Source organism: Macaca thibetana, chromosome 9 (assembly GCF_024542745.1).
Source record: "Macaca thibetana thibetana isolate TM-01 chromosome 9, ASM2454274v1, whole genome shotgun sequence".
NCBI classification, from domain to species: Eukaryota; Metazoa; Chordata; class Mammalia; order Primates; family Cercopithecidae; genus Macaca; species Macaca thibetana.
Genome location: NC_065586.1, coordinates 19,051,485 through 19,073,137, shown reverse-complemented (window position 1 = coordinate 19,073,137; position 21,653 = coordinate 19,051,485). Strand labels below are relative to the sequence as shown.

Genomic DNA, 21,653 nt, shown 5'->3' with positions numbered 1-21,653 from the left:
GATTAGTTAAATTATTTACTATTCATAATCACACTGAAATATTATAGAAGAAACACTGCATATAATTCCAAGATAGTTTCAGTTTGTTTTACAAAATGACATGGCCTTAAATTGATGTATTTGGTATAAACCACTATAGCCTCCCAATAACACTCCAGCTAAAACTAGGACATTAATGTCAACATAGGTTGGCTTGTGAATGGACTCTGGGTCTCATATATTGCATATACACCAGAAAAGTGAATATCTCAATTTAACACTTACATCTCAATTCTTCATCTGTAATATCAAATCTGCAGAGATCTGTATCTGGACGGCACAGCTCCTGCTCAGCATTCAGTGCTTCCTGACACAGTAGAATTCCATCTGTTAAATTTAAAGATTGGCAAGAAGTGAAATGCAGGTGCAACTGGAAAGACTCAAGTATTTTTTTTTAATGTTAATATTCATTCTACAAAGCACTCTTTAACCAATTTCTCTACCACCCTTTAGGTAACCCTATCTCTCTCTCTCATTCACACACACACATACACACACCACTCACATAGAGACAGAGAAAAACAGAACAAAACAACCATGCCAATGTTTTTGGATTTTAATCATATCTCCATAGTGACTGGCAAGTCCCAAAGCCAATCCTTCACAGGAGTGAAAAAACTCTAATGTTAGAACTCAGAGTCTACCATTTGAAGGACAGTTATACATATGTCCAATACAAGATATGGTGTCCCGTTAAACCTGAAGGTGGATCTTCCCTGGAACTGCTCTCTCTGGAGCTTTCTCAAATTGTGCCTGTTGGCCGGCCATGGTGGCTCACACCTTTAATCCCAGCCATGGACCAGCCTTTGGGAGGCCAAGGCGGGTGGATCACCTGAGTTCAGGAGTTTGAGACCAGCCTGGCCAACATGGCAAAACCCCGTCTCTACTAAAAATGCAAAAATGAGCTGGGCATGGTGGCATGCATCCACAATCCCAGCTACTAGGGAGGCTGAGGCAGGAGAATTGCTTGAACCCAGGAGGCGGAGGTTGCAGTAAGTCAAAGTCATACCACTTCACTCCAGCCTGGGCAACAGAGCAAGACTCCATCGAAAAAAAAGTTGTACCTGTTTTTTTGTTTTCTTTTCCCCAAGCCCTCCTAATATAAGACTTGAAGGTAGACTAGGAGTCCTTCCTGCCCATACCACTTGCAGACAGTTCTCCCTCTGACCTTCCTAGATACCCAAGCTTTGACTCTCATGATGTCAAATGGCACCCCTCAGTGTTCCAGCTTGTTATAACCACCTACAGACACTGTGGGTGATCCCTGAGGGTGCCCTGTCCCTCAACCCCTGAAGATTCTAGCTCTAGCTCACTGTCATTCTTTGTCATTTCAATATTCACTTTTATTTGCTTCTCAGTTTCTTGATATCTTCTTATGGATGACCTTGAAGGAGAACTTTGATGAAAAACAACCTCTGCCACCACTCTTCAAAAGGAGTATTACCATTACTAATGATGATAACGTTTCCTTGTCTTAATTTCAAGTGGTCCACTCCCCAACCATCATCCCTACCTTTCCAGCTCACTTCTTTTCATATCTCTACTCTAACAATATTTCGACTGGGCCAGGTTCTACAAGCCCAGGGTCCTAAATTCTTTTCAATTATTTCCCTCATATATCATATCTTCATTTCCTTTATTACAGATGTCAGACAAGCAATCACTCCTTGGCCATGCTCATATTTCTCCATACTCTCATGGCAAAAACTCTAGAAAATACATCCCTTCACTTACTCTAGCCTGTATGTGTACAGCTGAATGGAGTGAAGAAATCATGCAGATTTCACTTTGTTCACAATCATGTAAACAGAAATGACATCGTATTGATGACTACTCACTGCATGGTGTCATGGTGACCCTCATTCTTTCCTTTTCCACATTCCTAGACAACTGTTCAAAGCCTTCTATTCCCTCTTTTGACTTCCAGCTCTTCCTTCCCTATCATTATTCTCAGCTTACCATCTCGCTTCATATTTCATTGGGAAGATGAGAGAAATCAGAAGAAAACTTTACAAGTCTCATCATCAATCTCACTGGCCAGCTGTCCACATGCTTTGCCCTCTGTAGGAACGGGTCAACTCTCCATACCCTTCTCTGGATGACGTCTTCCATTTAGACAGAAATTTCATCTCTGTTGGCTATTTAAGGAATCATGCTGCCAATTTCCTCTCCTCTCATTTACAACAGTGTGTTCTCTTTCTCAACAAGATCATTTCCTTCAGGACCTAAATGGCCAAAACTTCACCCGTCTTAGAAAAACACTCTCCTGACCCGACAACCTTCTCCAACTAACTTCTCAAAGTTCTGCCTATTTTCACACTGACTCCAACACCAGTTCTTTCCCCTCCTATTCTCTCTTGAACCTATGTCAATAACAGTTTTTTAAAAATTGAGATAAACATCACAAAACATATCACTTACCATTTCCATTTTATCTATTTTAAAGTGTAGAAGTAGGCCAGGCACAGTGGCTCATGCCTGTGATCCCAGCACTTTGAGAGGCCGAGGCAGGTGGATCACTTGAGTTCAGGAGATTGAGACCAGCCTGGCCAACATGGTGAAACCCTATCTCTACCAAAAATACAAATATTAGCAAGGTGTGGTGGTACACGCCTGCAATCCCAGCTAGGAAATCTGAGACAGGAGAAAAGCTTGAACCCAGGAGGTGGAGGTTGCAGTGAGTCGAGATCGCACCACTGCACTTCAACCTGGGTGACAGAGCTCCGTCAAAAAAAAAAAAGACTAGGAACAGTGGCTCATGCCTGTAATCCCGGCACTTTGGGGAGGCTGAGGCAGGTGGATCACCTGAGGTCAGGAGTTTGAGATAAGCCTGACCAACATGGCAAAACTCCGTCTCTACTAGAAATACAAAAATTAGCCAGGGGTGGTGGTGCATGCCTGTAGTCCCAGCTACTCAGGAGGCTGAGACAGGAGAATCACTTGAACCCGGGAGGCAGAGGTTGCAGTGAGCTGAGATCGCGCCACCACACTCTAGCCTGGGCAACAAGAGTGAAACTCTGCTTCGACCAAAAAAAAGTGTACAAGTCAGTGGCTTTTATTAAATCTGCAATGTTGTGCAATTATCAAACTACCTAATTCCAAGACATTTTCATCACTTGTACCCCTCAGTCACTTCACCGTTCTCTCTTCTCCCCTCCTCCCCTGGCAGCCACTACATCTGATTTCTATCTCTATGGATTTCCACCTCTGGCTATTTCACACAAATGGAATCATGGAGGGTGTAGCCTTTGTGCTTGGCTTCTTTCACTCAGCAAAATGTTTTTGAGGTTGATCCATGCTGTAACATGGATCAGTATTTTATTCCTTCTTTGTTTGTTTGTTTTTTCGTCACCTTTACCACTCCCCTGAAACTGCATATATCAAGATTGACCTCTATATTGCCAAATCTCATATTTAACTTTTTTTCTTCAACATACTTGACATATCATTATTATTGGACAGAGCTGCTCACTCCCTTTTTCTTGAAATATTTTCTTCACCAGGCTTTTGCATAAATCTCTCTTCTGGTTTTCTGCTCATGTTGCCAGCTATTTTTTTCTCAGTCTCTCTTGTGGTTTTCCCCCATCTGCTCAATATGAGACTGCCTCAAAGCTCAGTCCTTCCATCTCTTCTCCTCTTTACAAACCCACAACCTTGTTAATATCACCTAGTCACATGCCATTAAATCCTCTCCTAAATGCTGATGACTCATAAAATTATACCTCAGGCCCAAAATTTTTGCTGGACTCCAACTCTACACTCCAGCAATATCCTGTTACTGACTTAAGCCTCCTCCCTCGGGTCACAGAAATAGGTCTAAATCTTGAAACCACCTTTGCAAAAGTATAACTGAGACAGTGAAAGAGATCTAACTTAATTGACTCCATCTTACTTCTACCTTCCAAGCTCTCCTTGCTCATTCCTGGGTGTAGGCTGGACTAACTTTGGGAGGAACTTAGTTTATAGTTTAAACAAAGTTGGTAACAGCCCTTTCCCAAAGCAGACCTCCTTCTTGCCTGGGGACTAGATGGCCTTTGTAGGACTAACATTAGCCACAAGATTAGAAATTATGGTTTTGGAGTCATGCAGCTAGAGGCTATAAGATTCTGACCCTCCCTAAACTGCTCCTAAGATCAGTGCTTGACATATTTTGCAGACCCTGCACTTGATGGATCAACTGGCACCACCCAGGTCAATAAACTGGCTCATCTGATCTTGTAGCCTCATCCTAGGAACTGACTGAGCACAAGAAGACAGCTCCGACTCCCTGTGATTTCATCTCTGACCAGTCAGCACTCCTGGCTCACTGGCTTCCCCCCGCCCACCAAGTTATCCTTAAAAACTCTGCTCCCTGAATGCTCAGAGAGATTGATTTGAGTGTTAATATAACTCCAGTCTCCCACACAGCCAGCTCTGCGTGAATTACTCTTTCTCTATTGCAATTCCCCTGTCTTGATCAATTGGCTCTTTCAAGGCAGTGGGCAAGGTGAACCCTGTGGGCGGTTACTATCTCAAATAAACTTCTGATTTTTCTCAACCTAAATTTTCTCTTCCCACAACCTTTCTTATGCCAGTTAATGAAACCCCATCCTTCTAGTTAAGGCAAGAAATTGGGAGTCTTCCATGACTCATCTATTTCTCTCTCTCTCACCAAATATGCAATCCATCAGCAAATTTCTGCATTATCAATAAAGCACATCCAGAATCTAACTACATTTTATAACCTCCACTACTACTACCAACTCTGGCTCAGGAAACACCATCTCCTTCTTGATCGTCTTAGTAACTTCTTAATTTGTCTTCCTGTGGTTGTCCTTGCTCCACTATAATCTTAGATATGTGGGTCAGATCATGTCTCCTCTGCTCTTCCAGGGTTTTCATCCTACATGAAGTAAATATCAATGCTTTACTATGGCCTTCCTCATATAAACCAAGGCCTCTTTCCTCAAGGCCTTGCATTTATCGCTGGATCTATAAATAAAAAAATTAAACCCTAAGCCCCCAGCCATCTGAATGGACCCCTCCTCTCATCCACGGACATTCCAAAGTTAACCTGTAAAATTGGTTCAGGCCATGATGGGAAAGTGAAGCCAGACATGCCTCATTATACCCTCCTCCCTTTTGCAATTACTGGTAGAACAAACTAAGTCTGATAAGAAACATCTACAGTCTATTCTCTCTGAAGCTTGCTACCTGGAGGCTTCATCTACATGATAAAACCTTGGTCTCCACCACCTCTTACTGTAACCTAGAATGACTTCCCATATTCCAGGTCTTTAGATAATAACTCAACTGATAGTCAATCAGAAAATCTTTGAATCCACCTATGACCTGGAAGCCCCCTCTCCCAGTTGTTCTGCCTTTCTAAACTCAACCAATGTACATCCTGCATGCATTGATTGACATTTATGTCTCCCTAAATTGTATAAAACCAACTTGTAGCCCGACCGCCTTGGGCATCTGTTCTCAGGATCTCCTGAGGACTGTGTCATGACCCATTGGTCACTCATGTTTGGCTCAGAATAAATCTCCTTTAATATTTTACAGAGCTTGACTCTTTTTGTCAATACATCTAATATTCACATGGCTTGCTTCCTCTATTCTTTGGCTATTTTTCTCAGATTATATATTTTAATGTGAACATACTGACGATTTAAATGGAATCATGGAGGCTGTAGCCTTTGTGCTTGGCTTCTTTCACTCAGCAAAATGTTTTTGAGGCTCATCCATGTTGTAGCACAGATCAGTATTTTATTCCTTCTTTGTTTTGTTTGTTTTTTGGTCACCTTTACCGCTCCCCTGAAACTGCATATATCAAGATTGACCTCTATATTGCCAAATCTCATATTTAACTTAAAAAAGTTAAATATGAGGTGAGTGAAGGTGAGAAATTGGGAGTCTTCCAAGACTCATCTCTTTCTCTCTCTCTCACCAAACATGCAATCCATCAGCAAATTTCCACATTATCAATAAAATGCATCCAGAATCTAACTACATTTTATGACCTCCATCCTTCATCTCATCCTCATTTCTGGAACTTCTCACAGTTTTTTGCTTTACTGTTCTCCATAGCAAATATCACCACTTGACGTAAACTATATTATTTATTTGCTTAGTATCATTTTTCTCCCTGACTAAATTGTAAGCTTGGAGAATGCAATGATTACTATTTGTTTTTTCACTGCTATCACACCACTACCTAAAAAAATTATTGGCATAATAGATGCTCAATGTATACTTGTTTGATAAATGAATAAATGACCTAAGAACAACCTGATGAAAATTTTTAAAAGACTGTAGACTCAATATACATCATTTTCACTTTTATTTGTGATAAAACTGAAGCAATTGGTTATGGAAATGATTTATGAATGCATCCACAATCTGGTTTCTCATAATGGGAGTTTACAAATGATGAATATGCAAATCCTCTTGAATGTAAGATCCCCTGAAAATAAAGCTGCATATGCAATTAAGGGAATGTTGGCGATAAATGAAGCTAAGATTGCATAATAATGATTACTATGAAACAATTAAAACTGTAATTTTTGTAGATTCATATAATAGCTACAAATCTTCTATCCCTAGAGCTACAAAACTAAATATTGGTCATAGTTCAATTAAATGTTGTATATTATCTCTAATTTGTCACTATTTATACTAGACACAAAAAAAAAAAAAAACACCCAGAAGTACTACAAACAAAAAAGCAAAACAGTTGAGTACAAATTGCATGGAATTAAAAACATAGCTTTTGTCAAATGTATTAAATTTCTTTCACCAGGGTCTACCACTTTTACTAACTTTGGCCTGAAAACTGGAATTTACAACCATAAAAACAGTGGCATATGAGTTTGTATTTTGGCCTGGCATGCATAAATTGTTGATCAATAAAACTGGACAGCTCTTTTTATTTTAGTGCATTCAATCCCAGAGCTCAAAGCTATTTAAATATGTTAGTTATTTATATGCACATTAATTTTCCCTCCTTCACTCTCTCCTCTCCCTTTTTTTTTTTTTTTTTTTTTTTTGAGACAGAGTCTCACTCTGTTGCCCAGGCTGGCTGGAGTGCGGTGGCACAATCTTGGCTCACTGCAACCTCCATCTCTCAGGTTCAAGCAACTCTCCTGCCTCAGTCTCCCAAGTAGCTGGCATTGGTGCATGCCACCACACCTGGCTAATTTTTGTATTTTAAGTAGAGAAAGGTTTCATCATGTTGGCCAGGTTGAGGTTGGTCTCGAACTCCTGACCTCAGGCGATCTACCCACCTTGGCCTCCCAAAGTGCTGGGATTACAGGCGTGAGCCACCATGCCCAACTCTCTTTCTCTTATTCTTACATTGTACCACAATCTGGCCTTAGAATATTATTTTAGGGGTTTTCAAATCCTCCATCAATGATACATGATTAGTGGAATGAAGCTTTGCCAACCCTTTCAAGGTGTCTGTACCACTGAAGCCACATGTCTAGGGCCTGCCATCCTTCAAATATTATCTAGCACAAACCGATTAAATGAAATTGTCCAGACTCTCTGAGGGTAGAAAATGAAGTCCAAGTCTCAAGGCCATTGAGGTAAAAGTTATAACTGACATCCAGTTTTTACTCCAGAGGTTTTAGACAATTTGTCAATTTTCCTTAATTAGTAGTGGATTTCAAGGAACAGTTACTGTCTCTTAAAAGAAAACTGGAAGCAACTAAAATAAAAAAAGGTCCTTAGTTATTTAACTGGATAATATATATGCATCATTCAGATTCTAATAAAGGGATGATTGGTACATTTGAGGGATTTGCATATGAGACTTAGGAAAAGTCCTGAAAAACCAATCTAAAAATATTCACAGAATATTCACAATATTCTGATTATGAGCCACTGCATGAAATCATTATACAAAATTATAATCAGCTGTTTCTTTAGGAATCAGTGTTATTCAAGAATCAGTGATTGAACATGTTCTTATTTAATCACAATAGCAAGTCTTGATTTTTTTTTTTTCATACTAGCTACTTTGGTAAAATCTAAAGTGATCCTCTTTCCAATAAATGTACAATAAATTTTCACATCTTGGAAGGGGCAGAGGTTAGAATGGTATTGTTTGAAAATCTGAAAATAGTCTCAATAATTTCTTTCATATTAAAAAATTAGTTTTATTGTCCAACTTGCAAAGTGTTCAGAAACTGCGAAAATACCTAATACTAAGCAGTTTTATAAATAAAATAGCTTATATGTACTTTTTTTTTTCTTTTGTTTGTCATCCAGGCTGGAGTACAGTGCCGTGATCTCTGCTCACTGCAACTTCTGCCTCCCGGGTTCAAGCGATTCTCCTGTCTTACCCTCCCCAGTAGCTGGGATTACAGGCATGCACCACTACACCTGCCTAATTTTTTTTTTTTTTAATTTATTTATTATTATTATACTTTAAGTTGTAGGGTACATGTGCATAACGTGCAGGTTTGTTACATATGTATACTTGTGCCATGTTGCTGTGCTGCACCCATCAACTCGTCATTTACATCAGGTATAACTGCCAATGCAATCCCTCCCCCCTCCCCCCTCCCCATGATAGCCCCCGGTGTGTGATGTTCCCCTTCCTGAGTCCGAGTGATCTCATTGTTCAGTTCCCACCTATGAGTGAGAACATGCGGTGTTTGGTTTTCTGTTCTTGTGATAGTTTGCTAAGAATGATGGATTCCAGCTGCATCCAAGTCCCTACAAAGGACTCAAACTCATCCTTTTTTATGGCTGCATAGTATTCCATGGTGTATATGTGCCACATTTTCTTAATCCAATCTGTCACTGATGGACATTTGGGTTGATTCCAAGTCTTTGCTATTGTGAATAGTGCCGCAATAAACATACGTGTGCATGTGTCTTTATAGCAGCATGATTTATAATCCTTTGGGTATATACCCAGTAATGGGATGGCTGGGTCATATGGTACATCTAGTTCCAATGAGTTTCTTCACAGAATTGGAAAAAACTGCTTTAAAGTTCATATGGAACCAAAAAAGAGCCCGCATCTCCAAGACAATCCTAAGTCAAAAGAACAAAGCTGGAGGCATCACCCTACCTGACTTCAAACTATACTACAAGGCTACAGTAACCAAAACAGCATGGTACTGGTACCAAAACAGAGATATAGACCAATGGAACAGAACAGAGTCCTCAGAAATAATACCACACATCTACAGCCATTTGATCTTTGACAAACCTGAGAGAAACAAGAAATGGGGAAAGGATTCCCTATTTAATAAATGGTGCTGGGAAAATTGGCTAGCCATAAGTAGAAAGCTGAAACTGGATCCTTTCCTTACTCCTTATACGAAAATTAATTCAAGATGGATTAGAGACTTAAATGTTAGACCTAATACCATAAAAATCCTAGAGGAAAACCTAGGTAGTACCATTCAGGACATAGGCATGGGCAAAGATTTCATGTCTAAAACACCAAAAGCAACGGCAGCAAAAGCCAAAATTGACAAATGGGATCTCATTAAACTAAAGAGCTTCTGCACAGCAAAAGACACTACCATCAGAGTGAACAGGCAACCTACAGAATGGGAGAAAATTTTTGCAATCTACTCATCTGACAAAGGGCTAATATCCAGAACCTACAAAGAACTCAAACAAATTTACAAGAAAAAAACAAACAACCCCATCAAAAAGTGGGCAAAGGACATGAACAGACATTTCTCAAAAGAAGACATTCATACAGCCAACAGACACATGAAAAAATGCTCATCATCACTGGCCATCAGAGAAATGCAAATCAAAACCACAATGAGATACCATCTCACACCAGTTAGAATGGCAATCATTAAAAAGTCAGGAAACAACAGGTGCTGGAGAGGATGTGGAGAAATAGGAACACTTTTACACTGTTGGTGGGATTGTAAACTAGTTCAACCATTATACACCTGCCTAATTTTTATATTTTTAGTAGATACAGGGTTTCACCATGTTGGCCAGGCTGGTCTCGAACTCCTGACCTTATGATATATTTTTATAGTAAAGAGAAATATATATGTTAAAATAATAGTTTCATTTTCATAAATGACAGTATAATAAATAAGCTATATATTATAAACTTCCTCATCAGAATTTTTCACCTTTAAAAATTGGTCATTTCATTTTCAAATTACTTATAAATTTACATATGGTAAAGTTCCTATTTTCCAGTATTCAGCTCTATGAGTTGTTTTCTCTTTAAAAAAAAAAAAAAAAAAAAAAGCAGCTTTAATTTTAACTTCGGGATACATGTGCAGGTTTGTTATATAGGAAATTCATGTCATGGGGGTCTGTTATACAGATTATTTGGTCACCCAGAGTATAGACCTCGTCTTGGGTGTCTCTAGACACCCCCTCTCCAAGAAGAGGGAGCACATGGGAAAGTCCCAGCGTGAGTCAGTCAGGAGGCAGAGGAAGAGGAGTGAAATGTGGGCCAGAAACTTTCTTCTGGTTACTAGGAGAAGCAAGGGAGGCAGGGTTAGCAGGCCTAGGACTGGCTAGTTTAAATGATGTCAGCAGGCCCTAGAACATAGAAGCTGTTTCTAGTTGTCTGGAACTTGGTTATTATGGGCCAAATCACGCCTCCCGAAATTCCGATGTTGAAGTGCTAACCCAAAGTACTTCTGAAAGTGACTGTATTTGAAAATATGTCCTTTATACAGCTAACTAAGGTAAAATGAGGCAACCGGGTGGTACTAATCCAATTTGGCTGGTGTATTTATAACTAGAGTGTAGGTCATAGTCAGGTATAGAATGACCATGTGAAGACACAGTGAGAAGACAGCCATCTATAAGCCAAGAAGAAAGGACACAAAACTCAATCAATCCTGTTGACATTTTGAACTCAGATGTCTGGCCTCAAGAATCAAGAGAAAATAAATTTCTGTTGTTTGAGTAACACAGTCTGAGGTACTTTGTTATGGCAGCCATAATAGACTAATATACTAGCCCTGGGGTGAGTAGGGCAGGTGCATAGTGGCCCGGGTATGTGAAAGTCCAACAATAGAGGAAGTGGATGGGGATGGGGGCTCTGGATTTGTTGATTTGTATTTGAAAAGCACACTGGTTAAGTGAAAAGGGTGAGCTGTTTACTATCTCTAGGAATAAGCTTACCCTGTGAGACCCCTCCAGGTTCACCAAGACCCCAGAATTCACTGCGTCAGAATACAGGAAAAAAAAATAACACAGTTAATACAATCGCTTCCTAGTGTCATTAAAAGAAGTACAAAAAAAATTGAAAGGCATATTGGTTTGAAGAAAGAAGAAAAGAAGTCTTTTTAGGAAACCTAAATATCTTTTTCTTTTCTTTCCAGGACAGAGTCTTGTTTTGTCACCCAGGCTGGAGTGCAGTGGTGCCATCTCAGCACACTGCAACCTCCGCCTCCTGGGTTCAAGTGATTCTCCTGCCTCAGCCTCCAGTGTAGCTGGGATTACAGGTGCGTGCCACCACACCCAGCTAATTTTGTATTTTTAGTAGAGATGGGGTTTCACCATGTTGGCCAGGCTGGTCTCGAACTCCTGACCTCAAGTGATCCACCCATCTCAGCCTCCTAAACAATCATTTCAATAAACCAAAAAGATTTATCAAAAGACGGCTATGTTAGAACTTAACTCCACTCATTTTCTTTAAGTCCACTCATTTCTAAATACAATATTTCTGTTATAATGTGGCAAAAGCACCTGTATGTCTATTAAAATATGGAAAATGGTTGGCCCAGATTAATTCTCCTTCAATAAAGCCTCCTTATGTAGTTTGAGGACCTAGCTTCATTTTTCATACTAAAACAAAAACCTAGAAATAATATAATATTCTCAGCACAAATGTAAGTACTGTTAAAAACATCTTCCCCTGATATTTTATTTAAATCTATTTTTTTATGGAATGGAGCATACGTATCTCACAAGGAAGAAGAAATCATCCAAAATCTCAAATATTTGGCATTTGAATAACTGCACACGTTCTCTGTTCAATCATTTGGTCAATCTCTATTCACGAAGTGCTTGTTCTGTTCTAGGGTTCCACAAGTGAATTAGACAGGATAGGAACTATGCTTCAAGGCACTTAGAATTTAGTCTAGAAGATAAATCAATAAACGTGTGTGTGTGTGTGTGTGTGTGTGTGTGTGTGTGGGGGTGGCAGTGGCAGTGTGGAGGGATAGTCTATAAGGGAAAATCCCCTGCACAAGAAAACTCAACTCACAAGAAACTTATGCTCAGAAACCTGAGCATATAAAAAAGAAGAAAAGGAAAAAAGAAAAGGAAGGAACAAAGAAGGCAGAAGGGAGAAGGAGGAAGAAAAAGGAAAGGAGAGGAAGAGGGCAAGTGAAGTAAAGGAAGGAGGGAGGAGAAATGTAGGAGGAGGACAGAGGGGAGAAAAATGGGGAGAAAAGAGGGAAGAGAAGGTTGAGGATAGGGAGAGGTGAAGGAGAGGAAAAATGAGAAGAAGAAGAAAAAGAAAAGTTATGAAATCAGGCTTTCAGGCAGAGGAAAAGAGGTTTGCATAACGCCCAAGAATTAGAGGACCCTGTGTTGCTGAACTTGCAAGTAATTTGTTTTGACCAGAGTATGGGATTCTTGGGGGAACTGTGAAGTAGGACATTGGACTACTGAAAAAGAGCAGTATCATGAGAAGCTAATATCATGATAAAATATTTGAATTCTGTCCTGGAGGCAATAAGACTTACTGATGGATTTATGAGAAGTGGAGACCTGGCCATAGGTGTCTGTTATAAAGTATAACCTGTTGGAAGTAGATTGTCGAGTAGAATACATTAAAATTGGAAGAAAAAATGTATCCCACAGGAAAAAAAAAATGTGGGCTGGAACAAAGTCGGGGTTAGATAAACAATAGTAATAAATAAGAGGAGAAAATTTAAGAAATAAGGTAGGACATTCCCTCAATAATATTTTTTAGCCAAATTGATATAAGGGTGAAAAAAAGAGAAGAATATGTAAAAATGACTCTTAGCTTTTTGAGTGAGACAAAATAACTGCTAATGACTAAAACAGGGAATGAATGAGAGGGAACAGATTTTGAAAAAAAATTGGAATTTACTTCTTTTTTTTTAATTTATTTATTATTATTATACTTTAAGTTGTAGGGTACATGTGCATAATGTGCAGGTTTGTTACATATGTATACTCATGTTGATTTTCAGTTTCTGTAGCAAATACGTTTGCTTATTCCACTCATAAATCTGTTCTCCTTGCTTACCTCTATTCCAGAAGCTAAAAGCTAAATATTCAGTTTTGTTAGCCTGACTAGCAACTAAAGTTATCCAGATAAAATAGTCAAGCCAATGATGTGGCCAAAAACATTGCCCCTTCTTATTTATGCCTTCTTCCTGCCCAAAATTTGAGATGTATAGGCCTTTAACCATCACCTTATAGCCATAAAGTGACAAGCATAAGGTAATAAGGCAAATACAAAAAAATAAATTCCTTGATCCTCAACTCTAACAGTATTGGGACTGATGAACATTTGCCATAATTATCTCCTCCATTTCCTTAGGTAATTTAAGTAAACTTTCCTGTTTTCTTGCATCCAAATGCAAGAAGCCCTATACCTACCCTCCATAGGAATAGGATTTTCTGATGACAATGTCCAGAAGATGCTGGATTGTATGTCCGATGCTCCCTCCACCCCTGCCGCAACCACTACCACCAGGATTGCACGAGACTAAAACTACTCATTCTAGTTAGCTGGGACTCTGCCCCAAGTACAATCACCAGCATGATACCAGACCTGTTCCCAAATGCTAGTCCTGTTCTTAAGCCTGGGCTCCAGTGGCTTCATAAATAAAAAATATATATATCCTGAGAATCTTATTTAAAATTCAGGCTCCACTCACAGTGATTCCCATCTATCACTGGAGTGAAGCCCAGAATCAATCACTCTCCGATGTGATTCTGATGATTAACTAGGTTTAGTCTGTTACAACAGTGCCTGAACTTGGCTAGAGAGTCCCACTTGGCAATTTAATGCTACTTAATTTTACAATCTCTCACATTTCTGCCATTTACGAAGTGCAGCCCCAGTCAAGTGCCAATCTCATCCCATAATGCTTTATGTTTTTCCTCTATTATTAATCTTCGTGCTGCTGTGTTTTCCTCCCAAAAATGTAAATATGCCCTCAATCCTTACTTTATTCGAAAAACAAAAACAGAAACAACTCTCAGTGTCCTCATCTTCAAAGAACATACCAGGTGACCTCATCTGAATCCTGGCTTTCTCCGTAAGAAAACCACTTCCTTTGCAGCTTTTTTCCCAGGAGATGACATCGTTTGCAATGCCCCATAAAAGGCAACGCCTATAAATAGGGTTGCAGTTCATCTAAATCCCCAATGTTGCTTCAACACAAGTATTTATCTTTGAATGTGTGCAAACATTTTGGTTCAAGATATTCAGCTTATTGCCCTCTGTCATACATGTAGGTCTACTTTCCATATTCATTGATGACTTCAGTCTTAGATTTCAAAGTCCTCCTCTCCAGTCCCAAAGCTTGTCATGTTATGTAAATTTCGTATTCATGTGAAAGGCTTGGGTAATAAATGAACCTTAAAATTTATTGATGCCTCATCTTTAGTAAATTTCATTTCCATACCACCTCCAATACATTATGGTTATAATAATGTCTAGAACAATTATCTTAGAAATTGTAGATACTCATGTTTTTCTATTGGATCACAATTTTCCTTTGAATATTCATCTTTCTGAAGTCTCACTTGTACTATGATTGCTTTTATACTTTTGCAGTGATTTTATAGTACTTGGCAATTTAATGCTACTTAATTTTTAGCACTTACTTAAATACTTTAAATACTTACTACACATCTGACATTTGCTTTCTGAATATATATGATGGCCCATCTACTTGGTCTTTGTCCCAGTATATAGATAATGGGTAATTAGGGAAATGGCTTTAGTTCCCAGGGCCAAATATACAGAGAAATTTATATCTAACATGATAGCAGAATCTTATTACAGGCCATCTCAACTCCCAAGCACCACCCAAGCATGTGTGTTTGTAAATTTGTAATACAAATACAATTTCAATGGCAGCAACCTATTCCTAACTTCCCTACAGTAGGAAAGTCCAGCCAATAGGTGATTTCCTTGCCTTTTTCTCCTTTGAACATGATTAGCCAGACTAGCCAATTAAAAACACTAGTACACTAGTCAGGGATCATTTTATTTGACAGACCTTGACCTCTGCAGAAACTATAAAATTGAGATATATAAAGACATTCCTGAAGGGATCAGGGTCAAGAACCAGATGTCTCATTAAAACTAAGCTGGCTGTGCTCTGGACCCAGGAATGCCATGCAAAGTGACAGAAGAGGGAGTATTAGAGAAGATTTTAAATAACAAATCTGTCAGCAGTAGAGGCTGCAATGCCTTCAGTTAACCATATATTCTCTATTGATATATTGTATCCCTTTTGATAAGTCCAATAAATGTTATTTTCTAACAGTAAAAAGGCACTGAGGATGATACTTTAATTATTTACTTCTAGGTATGAGGCAGGGGGGTTATAATCTGTTCCCTTAAAGTTCTCTATTTCAATTTATCTACTTTTAAATGTAGCATATACTGATTTCTCCCCTGATAAACACTGACCACTAAAAATACAAAAGCAAACAGGAATTTTACATGTTCAGTGTTAGAAGCGACTGTCACCAGCTTCTATAAAACCCAGGCTTGGTCCACGTGGCAAGAAACATCTATCTGTAAGCTCTTATACTAACAGAAGGGATGTTAAAAACCCAAGCACAGACAGGAATAATGTAAGCAAGACAACTGACTAGAGATGCCTAATGTATTTTCCCTCTACTAAAAAGGACTAAAACAATGAATAAACAAGCACATTTTGACTACAGTAGTTGAGGGAAAGCACCAGAGTGTTGCAGGGGAATAGCAGGGACCCTTTAGAGCATGGAGACTCAGAATCGATTCCTAGAAAATGGAAGAAAATACCTTATTTTTACTGCCCTGTCTCCCCAGTTGGGAGTAGCTCGAAATCAGAAGTAATTATCCTTGCAAACAAAAGGTAAGCAGGGGCTGGGTGTGGTGGCTCACATCTGTAATCTCAGCACTTTGGGGTCGAGGCGAGCAGATCACAAGGTCAGCAGATCAAGACCATCATGGCTAACAGGGTGAAACCCCATCTCTACTAAAAATACAAAAAGTTAGCCAGGCATGGTGGGGGGCCCCTGTAGTCCCAGCTACTCGGAAGGCTGAGGCAGGAGAATGGAGTGAACCTGGGAGGTACAGTTTGCTGTGAGCCGAGATTGTGCCACTGCACTCCAGCCTGGGTGACAGAGCAAGACTCTGTCGAAGGAAGGAAGGAAGAAAGGAAGGAAGGAAGGAAGGAAGGAAGGAAGGAAGGAAGGAAGGAAGGAAGGAAGGAAGGAAGGAAGGAAGGAAGGGAGGGAGGGAGGGAGGGAGGGAGGGAGGGAGGGAGGGAGGGAGGGAGGGAGGGAGGGAGGGAGGGAGGGAAAGCAGGAGGCCCCCAGCATCCCCCATCAAAGATCAGTTGCCACGGTTTTTGATGCTACAGAACTCTGTGGTCATCACAGGCCCTAAGCCCAATCTAAGATCACTGCCAGAAGTTGACATGGTTATGCTACTCCAAAGAAGGAGCCCACATTGTGCCTTCTCTTCCCATGATCTACACTGCTGCTATAAAGTGCTATCTTGAGACTGGAGCCATGACTAGAGTACATCTTTCTCTGGGGTCCAGTAGCCACTGCATCTCCCCATCCATGAGGATCTGATGGCACTACACTGTGCTCACACATGGTAGTGTACCATTCTCCATCCAAGAAGCTATAGCTCTCTACTTCTGTGAATAAACTGCCAGCAGGCACTCCAACCTTCCAGTTCAAGGGGATGCAGCACACCATCCCAGCTATTTGAAGCCTATACCTAGTGGTACTGCTGCAACCCCAGTGGCCAAGCTTATGAGATGCCTTGCCCCCCCAAATTATAGGCAATCTTGCCAACCAGGGAGGTTATGACTGACCGGAGATACAGCAGTCCCAATGTATCCTTGTATGTGAAACAGTCTGGCACCATGAACATCAGCAAAGAAGCCACATTCAAAGTGGAGCAGCCCTGACAAACCCTCAATACACAAAACAGCCCAGCATTTCTGTCCCCGACAGGGAGGTAACACTTGATCCAGTAATAGAGCAGCTCTCACATACACTTGGCATTCAGAACAGCCCAGCATCCCCACCACCAGTAGGGAGGCTTGTCCAAGGAGCTGCACAAACTCCCACAACCTAAGCCAGTGAGACCCCTTCAGGTATTACTGATGTTGACTATAGCTGAAGAAATTGCCCAGAGACTACCCTACTGTGTCCACCTGGAACCAAAATCAGTGTACCCTACCTAACCAATACTCTAAAGCACATGTGCAATCAAGGTATCCTACCTAACCAATATTCTAAAACACAGGTGAAAATATTTCCCCCTGAAAGCCATTCTATAAAATTGGAAGGGGCAATTATTCCACCAGTTGCACAGATATCAACATAGGGAAATAAGAAATACAGAAAAGCAAAGAAACATGATACCACTAAAAAAACACAATAACTCTCCAGCACCTGACCCCTACCAAAATGGAAATTTATAAATTGCCCAAAAAGGAATTCAAAATAATAATCTTAAGGTAACTCAGTGAGATAAAAGAGAATACAGACAATTCAACAAAATTAGAAAAACAATTCATGGGTTCAATAATTAATTCAACAAAGAGGTATCATTTATAAGACAGAAATCTTGTAGCAGAGGATATCAACTAATGAAACAAAAAATACAATTGAGGATGTCAATAACAGCCTAGTAGAACAAGGATTTTCTGAATCCTTGAACTTGACGACAAGTCTTTTGAAATAGCTTAGGAGGGAAGAAAAGAAAGAAGAGAGAATGAAAAACAGCAAGCAAAGCCTATGTGACCTATGGGAAATCATTAAGCAGACAAAGTTTTGCATTATACAATTTCCAGAGGGAAAAAAGATGAAGAAAGGCACAGTAATCTTATTAAAATAATAGTTAAAAACCTCCCAAGCCTTGGGAGAAATATGAACGTCCATATACACAAAGCCCAGTCTCCATTAGATTCAACATAAAGATGTCCTCTTTAAGACACATTATAATCATATTACCAAAAGTCAAAGACAAATAGATAATTCTAAAAGTAGCAAGAGAAGAGCATCAAATCATATCTATAGGAATTCATTAGACTATGAACAGATTTCTCAGCAGAAACCATGCAGGCCAGGAGAGAATGGAATGATATATTCAAAGTTCTAAAAGAAAAAGAAACTGTTAGCCAAGAACATACTATCTGTAAAGCTATTCTTCAGAAATTAAGGAGAAAAAAAGTATTTTACAGACAAGCAAAAGCTGAGGGAATTAATCACCACTATACTGGTCTTACAAAAAATGCTTAAGGGAGTGTTTTAACTGGAAATAAAAGGATATTCATTATTACTATAAAATCCTATGAAAATATAAAACTTACTTGTAGAGGTAAATTTATAATCGAATTCAGAATACTTAATTATTGTAATGGTGTTATACAATCTTTCAAATCTCTAGGATGATGACTAAAAGTCAAAATCATCAATGATAACCACAGCCACAATATGTTGTTAGAGGACATGTAATATAAAAAGATGCAAATTAAGGTAACATAATTACAAATTGTGGGAGGAAAGTAAAATTCTAGAATATTTGCATGCAACCAAGCTTAAGTTGTTATCAGTTTAAAATAGTGTTCTGTAAGTTTTTTTAATGTAAGCCCCATGGTAACCAGAGAGAAAAAATTACAGCAGATAAACAAATGAGAAATAGAAAAGAATCAAAGCTTATCACTACACAAAACCACAAAGCCACAAAGATAAACAAGAGAAGAAAGAAACAAATTTCTACAAAATAACCAGAAAATAATGAATAAAATGAAAGGAGTAGGGCCTTATCTGTCAATAATAACATTAAATGTAAATGGATTAAATTCTCAAAATATGTAGAGTGGATAAGTGGATTAAAAAACAAGACAAAATTCTATGCTGCCTACAAGAGACTCACATCACCTGTAAGGATACCCATAGATGGAGAAAGTAAAGGAATGGAAGAAAAATATTCCATGCAAATAGAAATCAAAAGAGACCAGCAGTAGCTATAAATATATCATATAAAATAGACTTTAATTTGAAAACTGAAAAAATCGATAATGATGGTCATAATATAATGATAAAGAGATCTATTTAGAAAAAAGAGAAAACACTTGTAAATATACATTCATCCAAAACTAGACCTCCCAATATATAAAGCAAATATTATTAGATGTACAGAAATAGATAGACTGCAATACAATAATAGTAAAGGATTTTAATCCCTTACTTTCAGTAATGGACGGATCATTCAGACAGAAAATGAACAAAGAAACATTATATTCAAACTTAACTCTAGATCAAAGAAACCTAAAATATATTTGCAGAACATTCTATTCAATAATTACAAAATATACATTTTCCCATCAGCACATGGAATTTTCTCCAGGATATATCATATGTTAGGCCACAAAACAAGTCTCAACAATTCTGTAAAAATCAAAATCATATTAATTATCTTTTCCAGCCACAATGGAATAAAAGTAGAATTCAACAACGAAATGAACTTTGGAAGCTATACAAATACACGAAAATTAATCATACCTTTGAAGAACAAAATAAGCCAATGATAAAATTAAAAAGAACAGTTAAATATTCCTTGAGACAAATAAAGATAGACACACAATCTACCAAAACTATAGGATACAGCAAAAGCAATTCTAAGAGAGAAGTTTATCGCAATAAATGCCTACATCAAAATATTAGAAAGTTCTCAAACAACCTAAAGTTATACTTCAAGGAATTAGAAAACACAGGAAGAAACCAAACCCAAAATCAGTAGAAGGAAATAAATAATAAAGATCAGAGAAGACTTAAATGAAATAGAGACTAAACAAAACAATACCAAAGACAACAAAGCAAAAAGTTGTTTTTTTAAAAAGATAAACAAAATTGACAAACAATAGCTGGACTAAGGATAAAAAGACAGAAGATTCAAATAAAATGAGAGATGAACAAGGAGATATTATGACTAGTTGCACAGAAATACAAAAGATCATAAAAAGCCATTATGAACAATCATATGCTGGAAAACCTAGAAGAAATACATAAATTTCTGGACACATAAAACCTACTAAAATTGAAGAAATAGAAAATCTGAACAGATTGAATTAGTAATAAAATGTCCCCCACCAAAGAACAACCCAGACCCTGATGGCTTCACTAATCAATTCTAGCAAACATTTAATAAATAACTAATAACCTCTCACTGATATGTCAGAGCTAAAAGAATTGATCTCACGGAAATAGAGAATAGAATGACAGATACTAGAGGCTGTGAAGGGTGAGTGGGTGGAAAGGGAATGTAAATGGAGGCTGAATACATTCTATGCATGTAACAAACTCACATGCGCCCCATAAATATGTAAAATATTTCACTCATAAAATAAATAAATAAATAGTACCTATCACTTAAAAAAATGAAATTACATCAAACTAAAAAGTTTCTGCACAACAAAGAAAATAACTGAGTGAAGAGACAACCTACAGGATCGGAGGCAATGTTTGCAAACTGTGCATCTAATATGGGGTCAATACCCAGAATACATAAGAAATTCAAAACAACTCATTTTCAAGAAAACAAATAATCAAATTTGAAAATGGACAGAAAACCTCAATAGATATTTCTCAGAAAAAGACAGAAAAATGACCAATGAATAGAATATGAAAAAAATTCTCAGCATCATTAATCATCAGGGAAATGCAAATTAAAATCACAATGATATATCATCTCATACTTCTCAGAATGGCTATTATCAAAAAGTCAAAGTTAAAAAATGCTGGTGCAGATGTGGATAAATGGGAATACTTATATACTGTCGGTAGAAATGTAAATTAGTACAACCATATAGAACAGTACGGAGGTTCCTCAAAAAGTTGAAAATAGAACTACCGAATGATTCATCAATCCCACTTCTGAGTATTTATCCAAAGAAAATGAAATCAAAGAGATATGATTTCAATCTCTGTCAAAGAGATTTTTGCATTCCCATGTTTATTGCCGAACTATTCACAATAGCCAAGATATGGAATCAACCTAAGTGTCCATCAATGGATGAATAGATAAAGAAAATGTGGTAATACACAAGCAATATAATTCTTTTTTATTTAACTATAAAAAGAATAACAGCCTACCATTTGTGACAATATGGATGAATCTGGAAGACATTAAATGAAATAACCAGACACAGGAAAACAAATACTATATTATCGTACTCGTTTGCAAAATTTTCAAAAATCTATCTTATAGAAGTACAGGGTAGAATAGTGGTTACCAGAGGCTGGGGGAGATAGCATGGATGGTGTGTGTGTAGAAACTGGTCAATGGGTATGAAATTACAGATAGATCAGAGGAATAAATTCTGTTTTTCTATTACACAGTATAGTTAACAATATTATATTATTTCAAAATAACTAGAAGAGAGAAT

General features: G+C 38.2%; 1 protein-coding gene across 3 annotated transcripts in view; it reads right to left on the bottom strand.

Annotated features, from left to right (window-relative positions):
- The window catches only part of MALRD1 (MAM and LDL receptor class A domain containing 1), a 930,868-nt gene that overhangs the window by 594,266 nt on the left and 314,949 nt on the right, over positions 1-21,653 (bottom strand). For all 3 annotated transcript variants that reach the window (XM_050804020.1, XM_050804022.1, XM_050804021.1), the window contains exon 6: positions 265-366. In XM_050804020.1, coding sequence (XP_050659977.1) covers positions 265-366 — 102 coding nt within the window. The remainder of the gene's footprint in view (positions 1-264; positions 367-21,653) is intronic.